This window comes from Candida parapsilosis, contig 005569 (assembly GCF_000182765.1).
Source record: "Candida parapsilosis strain CDC317 annotated contig 005569".
Classification (NCBI taxonomy): domain Eukaryota; kingdom Fungi; phylum Ascomycota; class Pichiomycetes; order Serinales; family Debaryomycetaceae; genus Lodderomyces; species Lodderomyces parapsilosis.
The window spans coordinates 1488745-1510706 of NW_023503278.1; the positions used below are offsets into that span (position 1 = coordinate 1488745).

At 36.1% G+C, this 21962-nt stretch overlaps 15 protein-coding genes across 15 annotated transcripts; 10 read left to right on the plus strand and 5 right to left on the minus strand. All coding sequences in view use genetic code 12, as the record gives it.

The window, feature by feature from the left end:
* Window positions 1–14: 14 nt before the first annotated feature.
* Window positions 15–779, plus strand: GPM2 (Gpm2p; the record flags this gene model as incomplete). The annotated part of the gene is made up of 1 exon (XM_036806959.1): window positions 15–779. One exon carries the CDS (start codon window positions 15–17, stop codon window positions 777–779), a length of 765 nt encoding a protein of 254 aa, XP_036663843.1.
* Window positions 780–989: 210 nt separating this feature from the next.
* Window positions 990–2195, plus strand: CPAR2_106990 (GPI-anchor transamidase; the record flags this gene model as incomplete). The annotated part of the gene is made up of 1 exon (XM_036806960.1): window positions 990–2195. The coding sequence occupies one exon, from the start codon at window positions 990–992 to the stop codon at window positions 2193–2195; it is 1206 nt and encodes a 401-aa protein (XP_036663844.1).
* Window positions 2196–2436: 241 nt separating this feature from the next.
* Window positions 2437–3711, plus strand: CPAR2_107000 (uncharacterized protein; the record flags this gene model as incomplete). Its single annotated transcript, XM_036806961.1, has 1 exon — window positions 2437–3711. The coding sequence occupies one exon, from the start codon at window positions 2437–2439 to the stop codon at window positions 3709–3711; it is 1275 nt and encodes a 424-aa protein (XP_036663845.1).
* Window positions 3712–4075: 364 nt separating this feature from the next.
* Window positions 4076–4486, minus strand: HHT21 (Hht21p; the record flags this gene model as incomplete). The annotated part of the gene is made up of 1 exon (XM_036806962.1): window positions 4076–4486. One exon carries the CDS (start codon window positions 4484–4486, stop codon window positions 4076–4078), a length of 411 nt encoding a protein of 136 aa, XP_036663846.1.
* Window positions 4487–6027: 1541 nt separating this feature from the next.
* On the plus strand, window positions 6028–6339 carry HHF1 (histone; the record flags this gene model as incomplete). Its single annotated transcript, XM_036806963.1, has 1 exon — window positions 6028–6339. The coding sequence occupies one exon, from the start codon at window positions 6028–6030 to the stop codon at window positions 6337–6339; it is 312 nt and encodes a 103-aa protein (XP_036663847.1).
* A 567-nt stretch (window positions 6340–6906) lies between these two features.
* On the minus strand, window positions 6907–7503 carry CPAR2_107030 (uncharacterized protein; the record flags this gene model as incomplete). The annotated part of the gene is made up of 1 exon (XM_036806964.1): window positions 6907–7503. The coding sequence occupies one exon, from the start codon at window positions 7501–7503 to the stop codon at window positions 6907–6909; it is 597 nt and encodes a 198-aa protein (XP_036663848.1).
* A 564-nt stretch (window positions 7504–8067) lies between these two features.
* Window positions 8068–9061, minus strand: CPAR2_107040 (proteasome regulatory particle lid subunit; the record flags this gene model as incomplete). Its single annotated transcript, XM_036806965.1, has 2 exons — window positions 8068–8512; window positions 8634–9061. The coding sequence occupies 2 exons, from the start codon at window positions 9059–9061 to the stop codon at window positions 8068–8070; spliced, it is 873 nt and encodes a 290-aa protein (XP_036663849.1).
* Window positions 9062–9338: 277 nt separating this feature from the next.
* On the plus strand, window positions 9339–9929 carry CPAR2_107050 (uncharacterized protein; the record flags this gene model as incomplete). Its single annotated transcript, XM_036806966.1, has 1 exon — window positions 9339–9929. The coding sequence occupies one exon, from the start codon at window positions 9339–9341 to the stop codon at window positions 9927–9929; it is 591 nt and encodes a 196-aa protein (XP_036663850.1).
* A 985-nt stretch (window positions 9930–10914) lies between these two features.
* Window positions 10915–12321, plus strand: CDC3 (septin; the record flags this gene model as incomplete). Its single annotated transcript, XM_036806967.1, has 2 exons — window positions 10915–10924; window positions 10994–12321. 2 exons carry the CDS (start codon window positions 10915–10917, stop codon window positions 12319–12321), a joined length of 1338 nt encoding a protein of 445 aa, XP_036663851.1.
* Window positions 12322–13085: 764 nt separating this feature from the next.
* CPAR2_107070 (nucleoporin) lies at window positions 13086–13895 on the plus strand (the record flags this gene model as incomplete). The annotated part of the gene is made up of 1 exon (XM_036806969.1): window positions 13086–13895. One exon carries the CDS (start codon window positions 13086–13088, stop codon window positions 13893–13895), a length of 810 nt encoding a protein of 269 aa, XP_036663852.1.
* A 355-nt stretch (window positions 13896–14250) lies between these two features.
* Window positions 14251–17373, plus strand: CPAR2_107080 (uncharacterized protein; the record flags this gene model as incomplete). The annotated part of the gene is made up of 1 exon (XM_036806970.1): window positions 14251–17373. The coding sequence occupies one exon, from the start codon at window positions 14251–14253 to the stop codon at window positions 17371–17373; it is 3123 nt and encodes a 1040-aa protein (XP_036663853.1).
* A 340-nt stretch (window positions 17374–17713) lies between these two features.
* On the minus strand, window positions 17714–18109 carry CPAR2_107090 (uncharacterized protein; the record flags this gene model as incomplete). Its single annotated transcript, XM_036806971.1, has 1 exon — window positions 17714–18109. One exon carries the CDS (start codon window positions 18107–18109, stop codon window positions 17714–17716), a length of 396 nt encoding a protein of 131 aa, XP_036663854.1.
* Window positions 18110–19203: 1094 nt separating this feature from the next.
* On the plus strand, window positions 19204–19596 carry HTA2 (histone H2A; the record flags this gene model as incomplete). The annotated part of the gene is made up of 1 exon (XM_036806972.1): window positions 19204–19596. The coding sequence occupies one exon, from the start codon at window positions 19204–19206 to the stop codon at window positions 19594–19596; it is 393 nt and encodes a 130-aa protein (XP_036663855.1).
* A 422-nt stretch (window positions 19597–20018) lies between these two features.
* CPAR2_107110 (lysophosphatidic acid acyltransferase) lies at window positions 20019–20948 on the plus strand (the record flags this gene model as incomplete). Its single annotated transcript, XM_036806973.1, has 1 exon — window positions 20019–20948. One exon carries the CDS (start codon window positions 20019–20021, stop codon window positions 20946–20948), a length of 930 nt encoding a protein of 309 aa, XP_036663856.1.
* Window positions 20949–21036: 88 nt separating this feature from the next.
* CPAR2_107120 (U2 snRNP complex subunit) lies at window positions 21037–21858 on the minus strand (the record flags this gene model as incomplete). Its single annotated transcript, XM_036806974.1, has 1 exon — window positions 21037–21858. The coding sequence occupies one exon, from the start codon at window positions 21856–21858 to the stop codon at window positions 21037–21039; it is 822 nt and encodes a 273-aa protein (XP_036663857.1).
* Window positions 21859–21962: the final 104 nt, after the last annotated feature.

The following is a 21962-nucleotide window of genomic DNA, read 5'->3' on the forward strand; positions in this document are numbered from 1 at the left end:
ACTGAGATATCTCAATGGGCACTCACAAATTAATAATCCTCAGACATGGCGAGTCGCAATGGAATCATGAGAACAAGTTTTGCGGATGGATTGATATCCCACTAACTGAAAAGGGGAAAGAAGAAGCTGAGTACGCCGGTGAATTGATCAAACAGCATGGATTATCCCCCGATATTCTCTACACTTCAAAACTTATACGTTCAATTGAAACTGGATTCATAATACTCAAGGTACTAAACAAGCCATGGGTGGATCATATCAAAACGTGGCGATTAAACGAACGGCATTATGGGAAATACCAAGGACGTGATAAACATGAGGTGTTTGTAGAATTGGGAGAGGACAAGGACAAGTTCCAATACATTAGACGCAACTACAATGGATTACCACCATTAATTGATCCTGAGTTGGATACTTCAATCGATGAAAAATACAATGATTTATTAAACAGGAATATACTACCACGAGGTGAATCACTTTCAATGGTTATGGATCGATTGATTCCGTTTTTCAAGTATGAGATTTTCGATCATCAAATGGTGCAGTTGAACAAGACGGTTTTAATTGTGACACATGGATCTGTGGTTCGAAGTTTGATCAAGTACTTGAACAAGGTAAGTGATGATGATATACTGAAGATCAACGTGCCCACTGGGATACCATTGGTGTTTGAGTTGGATGATCGTGGTGATTTGGTTAAACCTTATTATTACTTGGATAAGGAAAAGGCAGAAAAGGGAATTGAGAAGGTGAAGAATGAAGGATTGAAAAAGGAGTAGAGCGGGGCATATATATATATAGAATTATGTTTAATTCAGTTTCATTTCGAAGTAATCGTTAATGTTGTTTGACTATGTCAAACAAGCTTATTCTCATCCCAGCTAGATGTTTTTAGCCACTGATCACCTATGTCCATCGTGTTTTGTAATTTGGCTATTTTTTTTTTTTTTCCACTTCGATCATCATGTTGGAGAACTCTGAACAAAGCCATGTCACAACACCCGCTACGAAACCTCCTACGATCTTTCTTGACCCTCAAGCTAATTCAATTGACAATAATATACTTTACGCCATCTCGATTTGACACTTCATCACAATTAATCATTGATGAATTGGCAATTTCTGAATATACAGCATCACCGTACAATGCAATTATAACAACAATTTTAAACAAGTTGATCACTTGGGATTCGGTTTATTTTAATGACTTGTTTGTCAATGATGTTGCATTTGAGCATCAATTTGTGTTTTGTCCCGGATGGATCAAGATGATTTCAAAATTACCCAGTGATAACTATTATCAATTACAATTGTGGAGTATTTTGATCTCCAATTGTTGTCATTTGGTTTCAGTTTTGGTGTTGTATTCCTTGAGTAAAATGGTGTTTGACTCGAAGGTGAGCTATATTGCTAGTTTGATGATGGTTGTAGCTCCTGCGGGTGTGTTTTTAACGACAAATTATTCAGAAAATTTGAGCAACTTGACTACATTGTTGACGATATACTTGTACTACAAAGCAGTGAATTTCAATAATGTAACCACCAAAAGCAACAAATCGATAAAAAGCATGGGGGTTTATTGCCTAAGTGGTGTTGTCTGTGCATTCAGCTTCACTATTAGAGCAAATTCGTTACTTGTTGGCATCTTTTATTTATTGGATTTGTATGACTTTAGCATCATTGATCAAGACTGGAAAACGAGTATACAATCAATCATCACTGGGTCCATTCTTGGGAGCACATTTATTGGTCAGAACATACATCACTATCGCACATTTTGTCCTCAAAGACAAGGTTGGTGTTTAAACAAATTTCCTAGTTTGTTTCAATATGCTCAATCCCATTATTGGAGTAATGGGTTTTTATCATATTGGACATTGAACAATGTACCCAATTTTATCCTCGTTGCACCTGTGCTTTTATGGAATATTTATTCCGTAAAATCAGCATGGAAATTGCTTCCCCAGTATCGGAAATTATTACCGCTAGTTGTCTTGAATGGTATGATAATAATCGGTGGTGTATTCTTTTGGAATGTGCAAATTCTCAATAGGATCACCAGTTTTTCACCACTAATTTACTGGCAATTGGCTTTCGATTACAATAAACCTTGGTTCAAGTATATTTTGGGGTATATTTTGACTTGGAATTTAATCCAAACAGCATTATTTGCAGCATTCTTACCACCAGCATAAAAAACAACGAAAAAGAAGAAAAAGAGAAAAGGATGCGCGCGCTACCGTGTGTGTCGGGATTTTTTTTCCTTATTTTTCAAGAAAACTTATTGCTGCGAATTTTTACCTAATTTGGCGTAGAGATACGCGGATATATCAGATGGGGGATAACAAAATAATGAAGTAAAAGCTCATTGGTATATATTATGTTAAAACCTTTCTTGGAGAAAATGGAAAAGTGCTAGCTATTCATAACCGCATTATGGCCTCCATAACAACAACAACAACAACAACAACAACAACTACCACACCCAAGGGATGGATATTGCTGATTCTAGCAGAACAACCAGTTGTATTATTAGCCATCCCACTTTGTCTTTTACTTGTCTATTACTTTAAAAAGAGAAATGACAAGCCAAAGTCAAGAGTGCCAATTGTGCATAAGCCATCATCAGCCTCAAAGATGGATCAACGTCCATTTGGGTATTGGGAGCCCAACCTTGCATTTCAAACACCAACACCACCTCCGTTTCCCAATTGGTCAGTCACAGACACCAAGCCAGTGCCTTATCGTGCATTTAAACATAAGTATACTATAACCATGGGCATAAGAAACATGGATTGGCATTCTTGGATTGAATTGGATAATCAGTGGAAGTATTACCATGATTTGAAATTGGAACGTTTTGCTAGAAAAGGTGATGATTTGTACAAGACCAGTTCCAAAGGAGTTGCTGCGTCATGGGAGTTACTTGAAGAGTTGTTGGAATATTTACCAGCTAGGTATCCTTCATTGTTCCACTATGATAAGGAGAAACAATTGGTAAAGATTTTGGCTACTGATGAAGTTTACTATGTGGGTGCAAAAAAGGATTGCAATCCTATTGTTATTGCTGCTAAATTAATTCAAGATGATATTGCCATTATGATTGAAAACCAAGATGATGGTCAATACTCATTAGAGCTGGGGTGTATTGCATTGGCGGGATTTTGGAAGATTAAGGACAAATTTCAAATGAAGTTGGATCAAATACACATGTCGGGTGATGTCCCCAAATACAAGACCCATTTGGGACCAGCAATGAATAAATTTTTCCGTCGTTTAACTGTTGAATCACCCGTATTGAGAAACAATTATTTTATTCAAACTGATAATCATTTGGATTGGTCTTCATCGATTGGATCAGAAGATGCTGATGATGAAGTAAATGTTGGATGGAATACTGCTCCTCGTGTTACTGATGTTCACAATTTGTATTTCCGAAGTGAACGTCAAAGTTTAAGACGATTACCCAAGACTGGTGCCGTGGTGTTTACTATTCGTACATATTTCATCCCCATTGTTGAATTGTGTAAAGAGCCGTATGTGCCCCGAAGATTGTTGAATGGGATAACCAGTTGGGATGAAGATGTCAATGAGTATAGAGGTTTCCACAAGTTTAAAGATGTATTGTTGCCATATTTGGAAAAAATGGCAGAAGAGCAAGAAGCAAATGGGTTGGATAGGATGCTGGAGCCACAAGCATATCCATATTGAGGTATAATAGGTTAGACACGTACATGTACTCATAGTGAGTTTTTTTCTTTTAAAATACGCATCATTTTGCCTTTTGCAACAGAGCAAATGTCACCACAATTTTGATCTTGTCCCAAATGTCTCACATGACCTATACCCAACAGAATAATTTATCAATTCAATTCTTAATCTCATTACTAAATTTGACACAAGACCCTCTCCCAAGAGAGCAAATGTCACTACAGTTTCAATCCAATAATAATAATAATTTTTTTCTTGATATATATATATATATTAACTACTAATACAAAAGAATTAAAAGAAAATATCAGACTCGTGTTGATGTATCCCCAAAGAAGTAAAGAGCTAGAATATTCCTTCACATTTAAGCTCTTTCACCTCTCAATCTTCTAGCCAATTGAATATCCTTCTTTTGAATAGTAACTCTCTTGGCGTGGATAGCACACAAGTTAGTGTCTTCAAACAAACCAACCAAATAAGCTTCGACAGCTTCTTGCAAAGCACCAATAGCTGAAGATTGGAATCTCAAATCAGTCTTGAAGTCTTGAGCAATTTCTCTAACCAATCTTTGGAAAGGCAACTTTCTAATCAACAATTCAGTAGATTTTTGAAATCTTCTAATTTCTCTCAAGGCAACGGTACCTGGCTTATATCTGTGTGGTTTCTTGACACCACCGGTAGATGGGGCGGATTTTCTAGCAGCTTTGGAAGCCAATTGTTTTCTTGGGGCTTTACCACCAGTGGATTTTCTTGCTGTTTGTTTAGTTCTAGCCATTGTTGATAAATATGTTAAAAAAAAAAAAAAAGAAAAAAAATGTGTTTACTAAAAAGAGAGAGAGAGCGAGAAAGTTGATGATTTTTAAATCAAATGTTTGTAGTAGGCGGCGCTGTGTCAATTGATAGATTTGTTGTTTGCACTATTATGTAACTCACAATTAGACATAGGCTTTAGGGTGTACGTTTTCACATTGAGGAAACTGTTATTCAATTCATTGTGTATGTCTTGATGTCGGAAAGCACAAAAAGAAAAAAAAAAGATTAAAAAAAAAAAGGAATAGTGCAAGAGAGATAATATGTGGACCAGAATTTACGTGTAAATTTCAGACCATCTATAAGATATAGATAGAGTGAATAGAGAAGAGAGCAGTGTCATAAAATATCATGAGAGAGTGTCATTTCTTGAAACAACAACAACAACAACAGAAAGAAGAAAAAGAAGAAGAAGGAGAAAAAATGACACTCTCATGACACAAAAACACGAATTTCAATTGCAAAAAATTTAAAAAAATTTAAAAAAAGAAAAAAATAACAAAGAGAGACGAGAACTGTAAAAACTTACATGAAGAGAGTGATTAAAGTGTGGTGTAAGTATTGTTGTTGTTGTTGTTGTTGTTGTTGTTGTTGTTGTCTTTTGTTAATTACAAAAGAAAGTTGGTTTTCCTATGAGAGACTTGCTCTTTTCACTGACCAATAAGAATAAAGACCTATCTTGTTTTCCTTGTGTTCTTTTCTTCTATTTTGTTTTTTGTTTTTTGTTTTTTGTTTTTTGTTTTTTGTTTTTTGTTTTTTGTTTCTTTCCAATGCAACACAACACAACACAACACAACACAACACTTAAGAGAAGAGAAGAGAAGAAGTCATGTGCCATTTGTGTATGTCTTTTGTTATTGTTGTAAACCGCCGAGACTTATTACTGCACACACACACACACACGCACACACACACGCACACGCACTCTCTCTCTCTTTCTTCTTTTGTTGTGTCCTCCGTCACCAATCTTCTCTTTTCCTCCTTCCTTCTCCCCCTCCCCCCTCCCCCTTCGCTTTTGCCTTTCTCGCTCTCTTCTTTCTTCTCGCTCTCCTCGCTCTTCTCGCTCTCCTCTCTCCTATTCTAACGATACAAGCACACAATACGCAACACAAAAAATAAATCACAACTCATGGTTTGATACAAACACACACTCTCTCTCTTTCTCTCTCTCTCTTTCTCTTTCTCTCTCTCTTTCACATAAACATTGTTTTTTCATTTCATTTCATTTCCACTCACATTCTTACTCGCTCTCTAACTCCAACTCCAACTCTCTCTTTCTCTCTCTCTTTCTCTCTCGCTCTCTTTTCCAACCAACCAAATCAATTCAAAACAATATATAGCTGACTATTTTTCCCTACACACAAATTTTTTACTTTATATATATCTTTTCTTTCTTCTCTTTCTTTTCTTCTTTCCTTCTTTTCTTTATACAAACAAAAGTTATCTTTTTTTAAAAAAAACTTAACTTAACCACACAACACACACACCTATAAACTATATACAACAATGTCTGGTAGAGGAAAAGGAGGAAAAGGATTAGGAAAAGGAGGTGCTAAGAGACACAGAAAAATCTTGAGAGATAACATTCAAGGTATCACCAAACCAGCAATCAGAAGATTGGCAAGAAGAGGTGGTGTTAAGCGTATTTCAGCATTGATTTATGAAGAAATTAGAATTGTTTTGAAACAATTTTTGGAAAATGTTATTAGAGATGCTGTCACTTATACTGAACACGCCAAGAGAAAGACTGTTACTTCATTGGATGTTGTTTATGCTTTGAAGAGACAAGGTAGAACCTTGTATGGTTTCGGAGGTTAAAATTTAAAAAAAAAAATAATAAAGAAAAAAAGAGAGAGAGAGAGAGAAGGGAGTAATAAATCTTTACTTTTTTGTTTTTTATTTCAGTTCGGCTTTATAGTTTGGGTATTGTTGTTTTAATTTGATATCTATTTATCGATTAAACTACAAATGTGTTTGTAGTGCTTAAGTGATGACGAAGAGATTTTAGGTGGGCTTTATCGTAATTTTCTCCTTTTACCTTTTTTTTTTTTTTTTTTTTAATTTGCAGTGGCGCAAGGTTTGGTGCGATTTTTGGTGATAATTTGGACAACTGGGTTCGGAAGAAGAAAAAAAATAAAATAAAATAAAATAAAATACAAATAGTTTTAACTGAGAGCAACTTAAAAACTCTAGGCGAATCGATAATAGAAGAACGGGAGCTCAAATAATATCACACGTAAAACTACTAATTCATACTTCTACTGGTATCATCGTTTTATTTCTTGATCTGAAGCTGGATATCTCCTCGTCTACTACTTCATTTCCTGCCAATTGCGTATGCATATCCTAATTTCTACCTTGATGCATCAAACCTCTTTCATTGACCTATATGCTGTCTCCCTTCTTAACTTCTTGCTCCTGTGTCCCATTCATACTTTCTTTATCTCCTTCGCTCTCTCCATCCTTCTTCCTCTCATTCTCTTCTTTAGCTTTAGCATCAGCTAATCTTATCCTATCACCAATCTCGCCTGAATCAATCACTTTCAAATCAACATCTTCACTTAGTATCCCCTTCTCTTGAGCTACTTCAACCAACTTTTTCAACTCATCGGTTGAAAATTGGCCATCAAGTGGGATTTTACCCTGAGGTACTTCCATACCATCTTGATCAAGCTCAACGTCACCTTGCTGCTCTGCTGTTTCCGCATCCGCATATTCGTCTTCATCATGCTCTGATACAGTTTCTGGCTCAGAATCCAGTGACTCCTTGTGTCTAGTCTCCGAAGGGTGTGTAGTATAATACGACTTTTCAATATCTTCTTTTGCTCTTTCTTGTTGGTCTTCTTCTTCTCCTTCTTCTGGTAATATTGGATGCTTCTCAATAAGTTCTTCAAGCTTGGTCGTAATCGACTCTTCAATAGAATCACTTCTTTGGTCTTGTTGTGGTGGTTGGGTGTAAATCTCGACTCTATCTGTACTCATGTTGCATTAAACTTCAAATTGCGTTGTTGTATCTACAAGTTTGACTTGAGTTTGATTCCAAATTTTATAATCTTTAATGCTATCGACTCTCTTTTCAAGTTGATATAAATAAAAGTTGACAAATGTGTTTGGTGCAACTTGATATATGGGCTGTGTTTACTTTATTGCTATTACATGATGAAACTTGAAACTTGAAACTTTGTTTTTCTTTACCTCCCCACATACCCCCTCCCCCCCTCCCATTTTGTGCTGTCTCAACGTTTCAAAGGGAAAAATTTGTTTCCTGCATTTAAATGACGTAATCAACTTTTCGGAACAATAAAACAAAAGGGTCGTGCATGGGGACAGTTATCCACAGTTTCGAATCAACTAGCTAGCTTTTGCAGCAAGATGGCTCCTGATTAAGAGCATCGGGCTTGCAGGGATTTGATAGCGGTTAGTTTACTTGAGGATCAAACTCATTATAGCGAGTAAATTACAATAGTATAATTTATCTAAAATTTTTGCTTATATTCAACAGATGAGAAACAATCAATACCTCATGACGTGTACAATACATTCCATTCAAGGATCCTCTTTCTTCTTCTCTTCTTCTTTCTCCTTCTTGGATAACTCTCTAATCCCATTCAAAAAATTCTCAATTCCTTCACCTTTGTAGTCATATTTCAAACTCTGTGCCAACAATAATCCAGCACCTTCATTAGCTCGTAATTGCTTAGTCAACTTCTGCTCACTTTGTTGGTAAAAACCACTTCTTACAACATCAATAATCTTGGACTTTGTTGGGTTTTGAGCTATGGATGGTGGTAGATATTCACCATACATTTGTTTCAATTGATCTATTGAAAGTTTGTCCAAGTGACTATCGATAGTTGATATATCCAATACAGATGAGATTGATCCTATTGGCATCTTAAACTGTGGTTGGGTTTGAGTGGATGGTACTGTACCTCGAGATCCTTGTTGTGGCTGTTTCTGCATTGACTCTGCTTTCTCCCCTTCCTTCTCTCTCTCCTTCACTTCCTCCTCCTCCACTTTCATACTACAAAGTTCATTAGTTAGCACAAATGTTCTCATTGCATTAAAAGAGCTTCCCTCTGTCACTCTCATTATACAAAAATTATACTTACTCGACATCCTCATCATCATCGCCAAGACTTATCAAAGACGATATCAGTTGAATCAATTTATTATCCTTTTCAGTCAACTTCCCAAGATCATCAACATCTCCAACATCTTGTAACCAATAAAGATACTTGGCTCCACTACTCAAAAATGTAAATGCAAACACTCGTCCAGTATTGCAAGATTTTATCGTCTTGATGGTGACATCCCCTGGAATCAACAACAATTCGTCTTTTTCAACTTGTTGCGTTCCATTAATTTGCTGCGTCTGGTCTTGTTTTGGTGTCCATGTGAAATCCAAGAAATCCGGTTCTTCAGCACTGGGTTTAATGGAAATTACTCCTTCATAAGGCAACGGTGTGCATCGGTTCGTATCTTCGTTGTATTGTACTTTACCCGCGTGAAATTTTAACGATTTTGATGCTGATGTCATTTTGATAACTGTAGGGAGATCTATGAAGTTCTAAAAGAATATGGGTTGATAATTGAGCAGACTGGTTCGTTTCCTTTTTGGTATTGCCACTGAGAAATTGAAATTTAACGCGGATTTCAATGAACAAAAAAAAAAAAATAAAAAATAAAAAAAAACAGAATCCATAAAATCGGGTGTTTATCCACACACACTACCAAATCATCATAGGTTCAATATTTCAATTGAAAACAGTCATAGATCGTCCAACCTCGTTACTGTAATTTATCTCACCGTTATAATGACATTCCCGCCTCCAGAAATAACAGACATTGTTCAAGAAATAGCATCAATACTACGATCTAGGAACCAAACATTGGCCATTTCAGAAGCTGCTTGTGGTGGATTAATATCAGCCTACATAGTCTCAGTCCCCGGTGCCTCTGATTTCTACATTGGCGGTAAATTACTATACTCATTGAAACAAAGATTGAAACTTTCAGGTTGGTCAGATGAAGAAATTGCCAATTATATGGGTCCTAGTGAACAAGTGGCTTTGAAATTGGCAAGAACGGCTAGGTATGAATTGGGCTCGACTTATGTTCTTTCTGAAACTGGGTTTGCTGGACCTTCGACTGATTTGCATTTATCCAATAGGGAAAATGAGAGTGCAACTCTGGCGAGTGAAGTGAAGAAGACGAGTAATAGTAATGGAAACGGAAATGAAAATGGTAGAGTTGTACCACATGTGGGTACGGTATTTCTTGGATTCACGGGACCCAATGGTGATTTCTCAACGGAAAAGGAATTTGGCAATCAAGAGAGATCAAAGAATATGAGTGATTTTGCCAAGTTTGCCTTGGAGTTTTTGTTGGAACAATTGCGAAAATAAATGCACGTGTTTCGGTAGTTAAAGTCCAATGGAAGTGTATAGATTTAAATCGATACGTAGATCATACCTTTGAATGTAATCATCTTTCAACTTGAGCGATAGAAGGAACCTACTGTAGGTGATGCTGTGATCTGCTTTTTGTAAATTGATGAGTTACAATACCATTCAGTAAAAGTAAGAATTGTGTGAGTTCACCATGTTTTATTTTTTTTTTTGCAACACTTTCACCTAAAATAGTATTTACAACTATATTTTGTTTGGTATATACTCGTAAACTAAAGCAAATGACAACCTCGAATACGTAAAACACATATCCAGTGCATTCATTTATAAGACAAAACTATCCAGACACGCCAATGAATCCGCTAGACTGGGTCTATACACATATTAGGCTCTTTGGTTGAAGATTCCTCCACCAGGTAAAATATGTGCCTCTAAAAGTACATTCTAAAAAATTGCTAAGCACTAGCAAAGTATACCATTGGAAACCCTATATCCCAGGGATTATTACCATACATTCAGATATCTTTCAAAAAATCGTACAACAGATATATCATGAGTGGTAGAAAATGATCACATGATTGAAATCACGTGCATTTTTGACGCGGTCCCTTGTTTTAGATTTGAATTTGTTACAACAATAGAAAAAAGGAGCCAGACAAAAAAGAAAAGTGCAATGTGAGGGAAAACAAAATAAAAAAAAAACAAAAATCGAAAAAAAAAAAAAAAGACAACACGAGTTGAAAATCCTTTTGATTTGAATCACTTTTGAATATCCACTCTCCCTCCCACCCCATTGTCAGTTTACAATATATAGGATACACAGGACAGCGATTACAAAGAGGTATCAATATATCGGATTAGTTAATTAGGGTCCACATATTTCGAACAAAAATAAAATACATACTTGGATCACCGAATCGTCAACATCAACAATAACAACAACAACACGATATAAATTAACCACTAAATCTTCACACACAATATGACTTCAGGTATGTAACAACAGACTGGCGTATATCTCTTATATCAAGCAAGTTATACTAACGTTTTGTCTCCCTTAGTAGTGGATCATCTGCACGGAGCACTCAGTTCAACGTCTCAAGATATCAAAATAATTAAAAAAGTTTTGAATGGTTATGTCGGTTTTGCCAACTTACCTAAACAATGGCACAGAAGATCTCTTAGGAGAGGTTTCACCTTAAACATTATGGCTGTCGGTGAAGCTGGATTGGGTAAGGCAACTTTGATCAATACTTTATTCAATCGTGATGTTATGGGAAAGAGTGGTAAGTTGAGTGAATTCGAAGATGATCAAGATGAAGATTTTGCCGATGCTGAAACTGAACCACTGGAAAAGGAAGGGGAAGCAGGAGTTAGAATCAAGAATACAAAGGCAGAAATTGAAGAAGATGGTGTCAAGTTGAAAGTCAGTGTTATCACTGCACCAGGATTTGGTGAAGCATTGAACAATATTGATTCTTGGAAACCAATTGTTGATGAGATCAATAGCAGATTTGATTCGTATTTGGAGGCAGAGTCACGTATCAATAGATCAACAATTGTTGATAACAGAGTACATGCATTTTTGTACTTTATTGAACCAACGGGTCATTCATTGAGAAGTTTGGATATTGCGTTGATGAAACAAGTTCATGAAAAAGTCAATTTGATTCCGATAATTTCCAAATCTGATACATTAACTGATGAAGAAGTTGGTGAATTTAAACGTGCAATCTTGGCCGATATCGACTATCATGGCATTAAAATCTTCACGCCCAGTGTATCGGAGAATGATGATGAGGAAGTTATTGCCAACACTACCGAATTGATCCATACTTTCCCCTTTGCAGTTATTGGATCTACAAATGAAGTTCAAACTAATGACGGTAGATTAGTCAGAGGAAGAAGATACCCATGGGGTATTATTGAAGTTGATAATGAAAGCCATAATGATTTTGTTAAATTGCGTCAATTGTTGGTGAGAAATTTCTTGGAAGAATTGAAAGAAACCACGGCAAATGTATTGTATGAACATTATCGTACTGAAAAATTGAGGAAAATGGGTATTGAACAAGATAATTCAGTTTTTAAGGAATTTGACCCAGCAACTAAACAAGAAGAGGAAAGGGCTCTACACGAGGCTAAATTAGCTAAAATGGAACAAGAAATGAAGGCCGTGTTTCAACAAAAGGTTAGTGAAAAGGAAAAGAAGTTGCAAAGATCCGAAGCTGATTTATTTGCTAGACATAAGGAAATGAAGGATAAATTGACTAAACAAATCAAGTTATTGGAAGATAAAAAGGTACAATTGGAGAAACAAAAGTTGTTGCCACAAGAACCATCACCACAACCTGCACCTCAAAAGAGTCGTAAAGGTTTCTTACGTTAAGGACGAAGGGGGAGCCGTGTGTGTGGGTTGATCATCAAGAGAAGAAAGAAACATATTACATCAAAGCTTGTGGTGTTCTCGGTGTTCTCATCTGTATTTTTTCCCAGTTCAAGTGATATATTCCATTTCCACTCTGTATAGGTAAATATGTAGAGGGCGAAATAAGGTAGATGCGAGTGTATACTAGGCAAAGTTGTGGTTTTGATTTATATTTTTAATCCATTTGTAGGCAGATGAACCCTTTTTTTTGTTATGCAAGGGGGTCAGTGAAAAGAGTAGAGGATACACACCGAGGTGTCATCTTGGTCCAAGTCCTCACCAGTGATGACCAAACCGTGGTTCTAATGAAGGCTAAAAAAAATGAACCGAGCTATAAAAAAAGTGTAATAGTCAAATGTCGCATGACGTAAAAGAGCTAAAACAAAAATGTCACAAGAAAGAGAACAATAGGAATTAATAATTTTCTTTGTTCTTTTCTTTTGTTTTCTTATTTATTTTCTCTTGTGGTTTGGTTTGCTCATTTTTCTTTTTTCGATTGCGCCCTTTAAAAGTTATAAAAAGAATTTGGAATCATCATTAATCATCATCAACTCATTTCTTCTTCATCAATACACTTTCATATTTTTGAATCATCATTACCTTACATCAATTGATTAGCTGTTAGCATATATTCTATCAATTAACCAATCACCTTCTTTCAATTAATTAAGGGATACATACACGTATTGAATTTGACAACCTACTATTTAAACCACAATTTATAAATGCCATCAGCAACAACTAAAAACACCCCAACTTCGTCAGCCAATTCTGCCCCCAAGGGTAAAGTAGACACTGAAAAGTTGTTGGAATTAGTATACACTTTACAATTTGCTTGGTTTGTTGGTAACGTGCTCACTGTTGTTGGTTTCATTGCCAGCACATTAACTTTTCTCAGAATTTTGCCATCCTTGTACAAAATAGACTACTTGGTTACGTTATTGGGAGTCTTGATCTCATTTGGAATCTTGGTTCTTCAATTGGTTCAAAAAAATGGTCTTAGATTTGGTATCTTGATTAGGGATGATAATACTCATTACATTTTGTTGGGAGGATTCTTACTTTTCCTCAGACCTTATGTTTGGTTAACTTTAGTTCCATTTGCCATTTTTTCAACTTTCCATGTGTTGGCTTATGTCAATGGATACATTTTACCTTTGGTTGGCTTGGACAAGAGCAATTTGTCAACAACAATTACCAATTTTGTCAGTCAAAACAATGCGAAATCAATTGAAGCAGCAAGCGGAATTGAATTGCTTACTTATGTTTGGTTACTTTTGAGAATGATTACTTTTAGAAAAAGATCATTGAGCCCTGTATTGGTTTACACTGTTTTCTTAAAGAAGAGATATGAAGTTAGTGGTTTTACAAGAAGTTATGTTAAATCAATTGCTGATGCTGGTGACAAGATTGTCAATGATGTAAATCATCCAGTATTGCGTGATATTTGGGCCCATATTAGAAATGTGTTTGGAATTGTTGACAAGTATAAGTTGGTCAATGATTACACTCAACAAGAGCAAAAGACCAAATAGGATGGTTGAGTTGGCAGATGAGAAGAGGAAGCCAGAAGCGAGAGTAGAGATTACGAGGGAGGGAGATAAATGGGGGAAGAAGAAGATTGTATACTTTCTTGTCACTAAATTCATACATGCTAGCCAAGAGCTAGAGTAATAAATGTCTCGTGTAGAATATGAAGAGTTTGTAGATGGACGAAAGTTTGAGTTAACGATGTGGTTCTGTGATGAAGATCACAGCTGACCTCTGCTGTCTCTTCCTCTTTCTCTCTCCCTCTCTCTCTCTCTCTCTCTCTCTCACAATCAGCATAAAAAATCTTGCAACACCAAATTTCGATCTATGGGCCAGTCCAATTAGTTCATTCCCCTCACAATGCGACCGAATAGTCGACTAAGCAAACTACTGTTTTATCTCACTGTTCTACTTGGCGGATTCTTAGTTCTCCTCACTTTGAAATCATATACATCAAAACTTAACGGTCCGGATGTACCTAGTTGTCGACCAGTTTGGATGTACCCATCTTACATCAAGATCCATTCATTCGATCAACTGCATACAAAATATGCATCAAAATATTCAATATATCTATACAGGGAACAAGGCAGGGATAAACTTCCTCCAGAAGGGAATGGAGATAACGATGATGATGTTGTCGGTATGGAATTGGAAGGAGTTCCAGTTTTATTCATACCTGGAAATGCCGGTAATCATCGACAAGCTAGGTCTATAGCAGCAAGGACATCGGAACTCTATGATGAATTGAGGGATGTCAATGGATACAAGACCAAGCTTGATTTCTTTACCATTGATTTTAACGAAGATTTCACGGCATTCCATGGAAGAACAATATTGGATCAAGCGGAATATGCCAATGAAGCAGTCAAATTCATCTTGGATTTGTATTCAACTAGATCTAACCCACCAAAATCAGTTATTGTTATTGGCCATTCAATGGGTGGTATAGTGGCGAGAATAATGATGACCTTGCCTGATTATTTGCCTGGTTCTGTTGAAGATATCTTGACGTTGAGTTCACCTCATTCTACATCACCATTGACTTTTGATGGTGATTTATCAACGATTTATTCGGCAGTGGATAAGTTCTGGTATTGTGGATTCACCAATTGTTCAACAACTACTGGCACCGCCAAGTTGAATCAATTGTCAAGTGTAGCTCATGAACGATTACAAAATGTGGCATTAATTTCCATAACCGGTGGCGCTTTGGATTCAACTTTGCCAGCAGATTACACAACTTTGGGGTACCTTGTTCCTAAATCTAATGGTTTTACTGCATTCACAACAGGGATACCTCAAGTTTGGACTCCGATTGACCACTTGGCTATAGTTTGGTGCCAACAATTACGAACTAGAATTGCATTAGCTTTGCTTGAATTGACTAGTTTGCGCGGTACAGTCACCCTTCAGGATCGAATGAGAGTTTATGAACAGTATTTTTTAACGGGATTTGAAGATTATGCAATGGAAAATAAACAAGTGGCCATTGTTTCAGAAGAGGATGTATTCGGAAAGGATGCGGATGATGGAAATACTGTGATGAAGCTTGAACCAGGCAGAATTTATAACGAAAAGATGCTTCGGTCGGTCAATGTATTCAAATTGAATAAGGATAAAGATGTTCAATTTACATTATTATCAAAGATCCCATTACAAATTATTGGCAACAAGAAGAGCAAATTATCAGTGGGTTTGTATAATGAGACGGGGGATGGTGGTATTAGAGATGTTTCTTCCTTACAAGCTACTATCCCCAACTTTGGCGAAAATGTGACAGATATATCTGATTCCTCGTATGATGGACCTACGCTGCCAATGTACAGCTTGGTATTGAACACTACCATATTGAAACCCTATTCTCATATTGTCATCACCCAGTCCAAGAATGAACGACACGAACTCTATTGTCAATTGTCAACTAATCCTTCCTGTCTCACGTTAGAAAGTAGAGGGGGTATTCTTTCAGAGTTGAGACTTTTCACAACTGGTCAAGATATATCCTGGTTAATAAATTGTGTAATGATGACAAATTTGAAAATCCCTCAAGCTTGGAGTAGCTTGTATGTTTATAAATTGCAATTCAAGATAGTTTTTTCGAGTCTGCTTGAAAAAGAACGTTTCCATATGTTTATTAGACAATGGACGGATGACCCATTTGAAAGCAAATGGTTCATCAATGTTGGTGAGGATGGTAATTATGAGCTACAGTTAACCATGCATGGAATAGCACCTTTTGTTCCATACAAGATTCAATCAGATTACGGAATGAATTTACAAATATGGCAAGGAAACGAGCCAGTACGTACAAGAGAAATGAATTCCAAATATATAAATATTAATGTGACAATTGATATCATAGCTAGTTTGAAACTATTGATTTTGAGATACAGAATCACCATTGTGGGGATTAATATTGCAATTATAAGTATGGTGATGATGTTGCAATTTGGTCAGTTTGGATCTACTAGTAAATACCCCTCATTCGGTCAAACATTGATTTATTTGAATGCAAAGTATTGGTGGGTTATAATGACGATGTTGGTGATACTTAATTATGTGATCAACATACCACTGGTGAACAAGTTGTTGCACTATATTGATCCCGTGGTTTTAACTGATTATAACAAATTTGTAATCAATGAAGAAGAATCAGGGTTCAAATCCAATGAATTGTTTTTGGGATTGAGTCAAGGTTTTACTATAATTGGGGTACTTTTGTACTTGTGTTGTAATTTTATCATTTGGTTAACGTGTGTTGCATTGATGCTAGTTGGTACTATGCTAAACTTTGTGATGTTAAAGTTATACCCTACTAGATTGAAGATTGGATCCAAAAGAGTTCAATCAGTATTGTTCAATTTACAAGTTTGTTTGATGGCATGCATTGTTTTGTTAATACCATGGTATCTCCCGTATCAAATTGTTTATTTAATCGGTTGTGTTTACCAAGTGATCAATGTGTTGAAGTATTGGCCAGGGAGAATAAGACTGAAAGATCCAAGTGACGAAGGTGTAGACGATACGACAGCAGCAGAGACGGCGGTATTCAATTATCAAGTATCTTGGTTGATATTGATGTTGTGGTTATTACCTATAAATATTCCAATCTTGATTGTTTTCATTCATAATTTGCAAATCAATTGGACTACACCATTTAGTAGTCATCATAACTTACTATCCATTCTACCAATTCTATTGATGACATACTATAATAGTAATGTCAAAATGGAAAAAAGAAGCACAAGAAAAGGGAGAAATATGGGAGATGGTGGTGATGAATTACCTCACTTGAGTACCAAAGTGATCAAGTTAATTCAATTAATGTTGGGGTACATTGTTTATTATTCCTTGATTTATGGAAGCAGACACACCTTTTATCTACACCATTTGTTCAACTTGTTGTGTTGTTTGGTTTGGATTGTTTTCTATTCCCATGAGAGTGCTGCAACAACAGGGGAAAAAGGAGAAAGACGATGAGTTGGAATTGAAATTAAGCTGACTCCATAGAGAAAAAGAGAGTACTAAAATATACAACGGTGATTGAGAATGAAATAGACTAGTTTGTCAACTCGTAGTATAATCATAAACCAAAAGAGTAAGAATACAATTGAAGTACGCTTCTTAGCTAAATAGAAAACCTTTGAATATTAATAATATACACATATAAAGATTAAAAAACTAAGCAATTTGATGACCATGACTTTAGTTTTTTTAATTCCAAATAAGACAGCAAAACAAAAACTAGAAGTGAAATAAAATAGGGAAAGTTAAAACAACAATAATAACCATCAGTGGTAGTATGTTATAAAGTTCTCCCTTAGTTTGAAGCTGATGAGTATTTGGTGACAGCTCTAGTACCTTCGGAAACAGCATGTTTAGCCAATTCACCTGGCAAGATCAATCTAACAGCAGTTTGAATTTCTCTAGCAGAAATGGTGGATTTCTTATTGTAAGCAGCCAATTTAGAAGCCTCTGAAGCAATTCTTTCAAAGATATCATTGACAAATGAGTTCATAATTGACATGGCCTTTTGGGAAATACCAGTGTCTGGGTGAGTTTGTTTCAAGACCTTGAAAATATATGATGCGTAAGTTTCCTTTCTAGCCTTGGTTCTCTTTTTTCCACCTTCGGCTGATGAAGAAGTCTTTTTAGCGGCTGGTTTCTTTTCAGCTGGAGCTTTTGAAGCTGGTTTCTTTTCTGCTTTTGGTGCCATTGTTGAAGTTGATATGTATAAAGATATAAGTGTGGATAAAGAAAGAAGGAAGTAAAAAGTAAATGTATTTTTTCTTTTGAATTTGAAAATGTGGAATTTAAGGAATATTTATGTAGTGGAGAGACTGATTGAAAGAGAAGGAAAAATAAACATACAAATCTAAGCATAAACTATACACATACAATAACTACAGTATAGAAAAAGACTAGTGATTATGTGACAGTTTGTAGTGGGTTTGTGTATGTGTATGCAAGTCTATCTGTTTTGTTTTGCCTTCAGAGGAGAGTTGAGAGAGAGAGGAATGATCGCGGAGTCTTGTTACAAGAGAGAGAAAGAGAGAGAGAGAGTGTGAGTGGCGCGCCACTATAGAAAAGGGAAGAAGGTCGTGTCATTTTGTGTTGAAAAAAAAATATTTTGTTCTATTTGCAGTGCGCGCTTTCTCTCGGTCTCCCCTTGTCTTATCTTCAAGCAAGTAGCAGATAGGAGTAAAATCCAGTCCGAGGTGCGTAAATTTCAGACTCCGGAGAAAATAATTATATGTCACAATGATGGATGATTATAGTTTTCAGTATAGGTGTTGAACACAATACTAAGTGTAAATAGTGGGAAACGTGACAAGAGATGTTATTGTCTGAGGAGAGGAAGGAGCAGAAGATGAAACACAAGAGGATGCAGATGGAGAAGAAGGAGCAGAAGGAGAAGAAGATGGAGGAGAAGATTACAAAAGTACACGACCATAAAGATTTAGACTACGTAGAACACCCACCCACACATACACCCAATTACCTGTGATAGTAGGACTACCGTGTGTGACGTATTGTGTGTTATTCTCTTCTTCTTTCTTTTTGTTACTACTACTACTACTACTACTACTACTACTACTACTACTGTTACGTACATACAAACTAAATATTGTTTCTTACTTTTTAACTTTTAGTGTTGATTGTTTATACACTCTACAAACACACTCCACCAGAAAAAAAATATAAAAATCAAATCAAATTTCCTTCAATCTTTAAAATCAATTCTATTCTTACTTCTTCTTTCTTTTTTTTTTTTTAACTAATCAAAAACTAAATTATACAAATTAAACAATGTCAGGAGGTAAAGGAAAAGCCGGTTCAAGCGAAAAAGCTTCAACTTCAAGATCATCCAAGGCTGGATTGACTTTCCCAGTCGGTAGAGTCCACAGATTATTGAGAAAGGGAAACTATGCTCAAAGAATTGGTTCAGGTGCTCCAGTTTACTTGACCTCAGTTTTGGAATATTTGGCTGCTGAAATTTTGGAATTGGCTGGTAACGCTGCTAGAGACAACAAGAAGTCTAGAATTATCCCAAGACACTTGCAATTGGCCATCAGAAATGATGAAGAATTGAACAAATTGTTGGGTCATGTCACTATTGCTCAAGGTGGTGTCTTGCCAAACATTCACCAATCCTTGTTGCCAGCTAAGAAGACTAAGGGTGGTGCTTCTCAAGAATTATAAGCTAGCCTACAGAAAGCTAGGATGTAATATTTTGGAAAAAAGAGAATATTCTCATCACGCAACAAGATGGGTTGGGAAAAGGAGAGAACAAATTCATCCTCAATACAACCTTTTGTATTCTTACAACCAATTTTTTTTAATTCTTTACTTTGATTTATTGGGGGTATGCCACCTTTAAATTGATTGGGGTAAATTCTGGTGTATATTATTATTATCATAATTATAAGTTACTTTTTCAAACTAACTTGAATGAGTAGACTGAATCGATGTAGTTTTGACTTGATTTTTTACAGTGCTGATGCTGTGTTTGTGAAAAGGTGTGGTTGATAGTTTGCCATTGCGGTTTTTTTAGGAGGCAAAAAATAAAAAATATCATCACCATTTGCATACAAGGGACAACGCATTTTTACAGCATTTGCAAGATGGAAAAGTTTTCAAATTGGAGAGATAAGGCAACTGGTATATCACCATTTATGCCAATCCCATTCCCCAATTCTACTCAGAACAAGGGCAACACTTCCAACAATAAGTACTCCACCAAATTTAATAAATGTATCTATCAGCTGGTACTATTCTTTACCAAATTGCCCCTTTTCTTGACAAAATTACCATTTTTTATTATTGCTTCGATACTTTATGCTATTACTGGTCTCCATATATTTTTGAGATTTGTATTCACATTCTTGTTTGGTTTTGCTCCGATAAGGTATGCCGTTGATGGGATTAAATCATCTCAAGTGGAGAAATTGCGTAGCTATGAACCTCAACGTGGAGATTTAATCATTGCCAATTACTCATCTCCTTTAGATGGGTACATTATTGCATCGATAGCTCAAACCACCAATATCATTATCCTTGTGCCGGATAGAGACGGGAACCTATTTCAGTATTCCCCATGGAGTTTGATTGATCATGCAGTAAATCAAATACAAGGATCTCCAGTTGATGATGTATCCAAGCTCAAAAACAAGGTGGTGGTGTTGTTACTCGAAGGCACTACATCCAATAATTCTGCATTGTTGCCTTTTATCAAATTGAATCCCAAATATACATGGGATGAATTTGCAAGAGTTAAATCAGTGGTTATCAAATTATATCCTAGCTATTTCACATTACCAATCTCCAATTGTTCAAGTTTGTATTACCTTTATCAATTGTTTACTGATTTTAGTAAAAAATATGTGAAGATTAAAATTTATCAGTTTGACAATACTCATAGTCAACAACAGTTGGATCTACCCAGAATCAGACGTTCATTTGAGCTTAACTCACTAAATTTAATTAACCAGGATTTGAGTATTGATGCAAAGGCGAGATTTATTGATTATTACATTACTCATGGGGCTAAGTAGGGCCGTGCTAGATTGGCGTTATTTGCTCTATAGAGAATGCGCTTTAACATGTTGTATATAGTTACCCGTACCATAGTTATCCCATTCGTTAGTGTCCTTCCTCTTTCTTTTCTTCACGTGTTGGACTTCGATCTCTATCGTTTTTGAGTGACAGCGACTTTTCTCTTACTCTATGCGATCGATGCGATCTATGTCTGCTAGTTCTATGCGACTTGTGACTCTTTTCCTTTGTCTCGTGGGTTGTTTCTGTTATAAATTGCTGCATAGGGTCAACGAATTCATCGTCTTCATTCTCTACTTGAGCTTCATTAGTTGCATTCTCTGCAATAGTTTGCATCGGATCAACAAACTCATTGTCGTCATCACCTTTGACCTCCTCTTTTTTTTCCTTGTTTTCCGATTTGAACTCCAATGCAATTGCTTTTGGTTTAGCTTCCCCACTCTCAATCAACTTCAAGTCCTTCTCTTCCTTCTCTTCCTTCTTCTTCTTGTCATCTTCACTTGCTTCTAATTCCTTCCTCACTTCATCATAATTGATCAAAAAATCATCCTCTTTCTCGCCTCGTCGCAATTTATAATAACTATGATCAACATGCAACATTCGATCACCGACTTTAATACCATTGAAATTGTCAATTGCCAATACGCAACTTTTAAAATTGGCGTATTTCAAAAATGCAAAGCCACGATGTTGCCCAGTCTCATGGTTCTTAATCAAGTTTAAGTGGGTAGGAATACCATATTGGCTGAATATGACGACCAAATCATGAGGTTTGATGAAATTGGGAATGTTGCTGATAAAGATGTAATTTGTATCTCGGTATTCATAATGCCATGAGGATTTGTATGAGGTTGCACTCGAAGCTAATTCTTTCTGGTTAATTTGGTTTATCCGTTTGATCTTGTTCATTGTGTGGGATGAGCAGTCGTGGGGTATATGAACTGAATTGGAATTTGGAGTTATATAGGTTTAGAGGTGTGCATATAAGCTAAAGACAAGATGAGTCTCATCGG